General features: G+C 53.1%; 1 protein-coding gene across 1 annotated transcript in view; it reads right to left on the bottom strand.

The window, feature by feature from the left end:
* Nucleotides 1–1,007, bottom strand: part of ELOVL6 (ELOVL fatty acid elongase 6) — a 185,521-nt gene extending 184,514 nt beyond the window's left edge. The window contains exon 1 of the mRNA XM_004380239.2: nt 578–1,007. Coding sequence (XP_004380296.1) covers nt 578–666 — 89 coding nt within the window. The 5' untranslated portion in view covers nt 667–1,007. The remainder of the gene's footprint in view (nt 1–577) is intronic.
* Nucleotides 1,008–2,102: the final 1,095 nt, after the last annotated feature.

Consider the following 2,102-nt stretch of genomic DNA (forward strand, 5'->3'; position numbering starts at 1 on the left):
GGAAAGGGGTCCGCGAATGGAGGAATCGGGCTGGGGAGTGGCAGAGAGAGAGCTGGGCAGTGAAGTGGGAGAGCTGCAAGGAGAAAGGAAGGACACGAGGGATGGGGAGAGGGCGAGGACCTGAGCTGAGGACGGCGGGCTGGAGAGGGTTAAGGGAGCCGGAGACCGGGTCCTCCCTCCACCGCCTTTTACACTCGGCTGTTGGGAGGCCAAGCAAGAAAATGCCAATCTAGATGAAAACGAGGTCTAACACAGGTAGGAAATCTGGGCTGTGGCATCTCTCTCGCCTTCCCTGTCGCACAGACATCTACTCTGCACACATACATGTTCTATGTTATATAATCTATATTAAAGATGCATGTGTGGCCGCGGTTCACACAGGGACACCCACAGACCCGCACGCTTCCTGCAGCCCCAGGGTCTACAGCACCCCAGGGTCCCAGGAACTTAGGTATCGGCTCGCACTGCTCGCGATTCATCGCTCCATTCACGCCCCGACAAGGAATACCGACACGAAAGCACACGAGAAAGACCCGCAGGGCTCCCGGGAACAGTATCACGCGAAAGCATCACCTACCAGTTTTCTTGCATCCATTGGATGGCTTCATTCTCGTTGAACTGCTTTTCGAATTCATATTCTTGTAAAGTCAACACTGACATGTTCATTGGGGCTGATCTTCGGAGTCGCTACGTGTTCTCTATACAAAATAAAATAATCTGTAAAGCGCTTGATTTCGAAGGTTCGCCTGTTTGCTTCCCCCACCCACCCCCCTGCGTCTTCCCCTCGCCGCTCGGTCTCAGGCGGTCGTTCTGTCTCCCAGCTTTCCTCAGCTACATCCAAGGGTGAGCATTGCCTGTGCCTCCGCTAGCTCCTGCTCGGTCTGGGGTTCTCCTCCTCCCGGCGTCCGCATCCACCGTAGGAGGAAATGAATGCCTTGCGGTCTTAGTGCCCGCACGATTGTCCATCACCCCTTTTACTCGTCTACAGGGAAATCTCCTCCCCCTCATGCGATTGGAGAATTTAACCCTTTGTGAGGGAAAGCTAGCGCGAGTGAGACCTCTCCTGTCCAGGGGAGCAATTTTGTTTACACGAAGGAGACAGTGGGGAGCGGAGGAGGGGCGCGCGCAGGGAGGAAGTGGCCTCGAGGTCATCTCCCCACCCCAGTCCCAACCTCTTGGGCCGCCTCGCCCTGCCTTTGAATGAAGTTTCAGCGTGCGGGGCGCAGCCAAGAGCGCGTGGACCTGCGAGCTTGGCAAGTAGGCGATTGGGAAATAGTAAAACCTGCCAGCTCTCTCGCAAGAGAACTCTGGGCAAATTTGCTGAGATCACACGCGAAGGGAAGGCGTTTCCTACCTCCTTCGCCTCCACTGTCCCCTCTGGACCCCCACCCCCACCCCCTTCCCGGAGCTCTGGCTTTGACTCCACGCTAACCCGGGGCCGCACGGCCCGCTGAGCTCCTTCCTAATCACGTGCGGGCTGGGAAGGCTGCGGATGAGGACTGTGGAAAGTCAAGACCTGCTAGCAGCCGGAAGAGGGAGAAAGGGCAGGCAGAGGGGTTAGGAAGGTTTTTGTACGGGGAGGGGGAGAGTAAATGGGACTGAAACAAAGGGCGGGGGGAGTTAGCAGATAGTAGAACTGGACCAACTGGTCCAATGCAAAAACTTCATTGGTATGCATGAGTAATCTTGCTTTATTTATTGTACCTGGAGGTGGAACAAAATAATGTTTAAGGAGAGGGTTAAATGTAATGTCGACCCCCTACTGAGCCCTCAGCCTTACAACAACGTTGTCCACGTTTTAACCTCAGCTTCCAAACACACCTCTCTTTCTTTTCCCAGAGTGGAGAAGTAATTTCTATTCTCTTTGTCCCTCCACCATTCCCCCCAAGAGTTAAGAAATATATGATATGGGACACGGAGACCTCTAATAATTTAATCTATGGGTTTATTTGTAAATTAAAAAAAAAAAAAGCAATCTATACTTTAAGAAGTAGGTGGCAAGGATGGCGAGACTTTGTCTCACATACTTTGGACATGTTATCAGGAGGGATCAGTCCCTGGAGAAGGACATCACGCTTGGTAAACAAGAGGGTCAGTGAAAA

Source organism: Trichechus manatus, unplaced genomic scaffold (assembly GCF_000243295.1).
Source record: "Trichechus manatus latirostris isolate Lorelei unplaced genomic scaffold, TriManLat1.0 scaffold00071, whole genome shotgun sequence".
Lineage (NCBI taxonomy): Eukaryota > Metazoa > Chordata > Mammalia > Sirenia > Trichechidae > Trichechus > Trichechus manatus.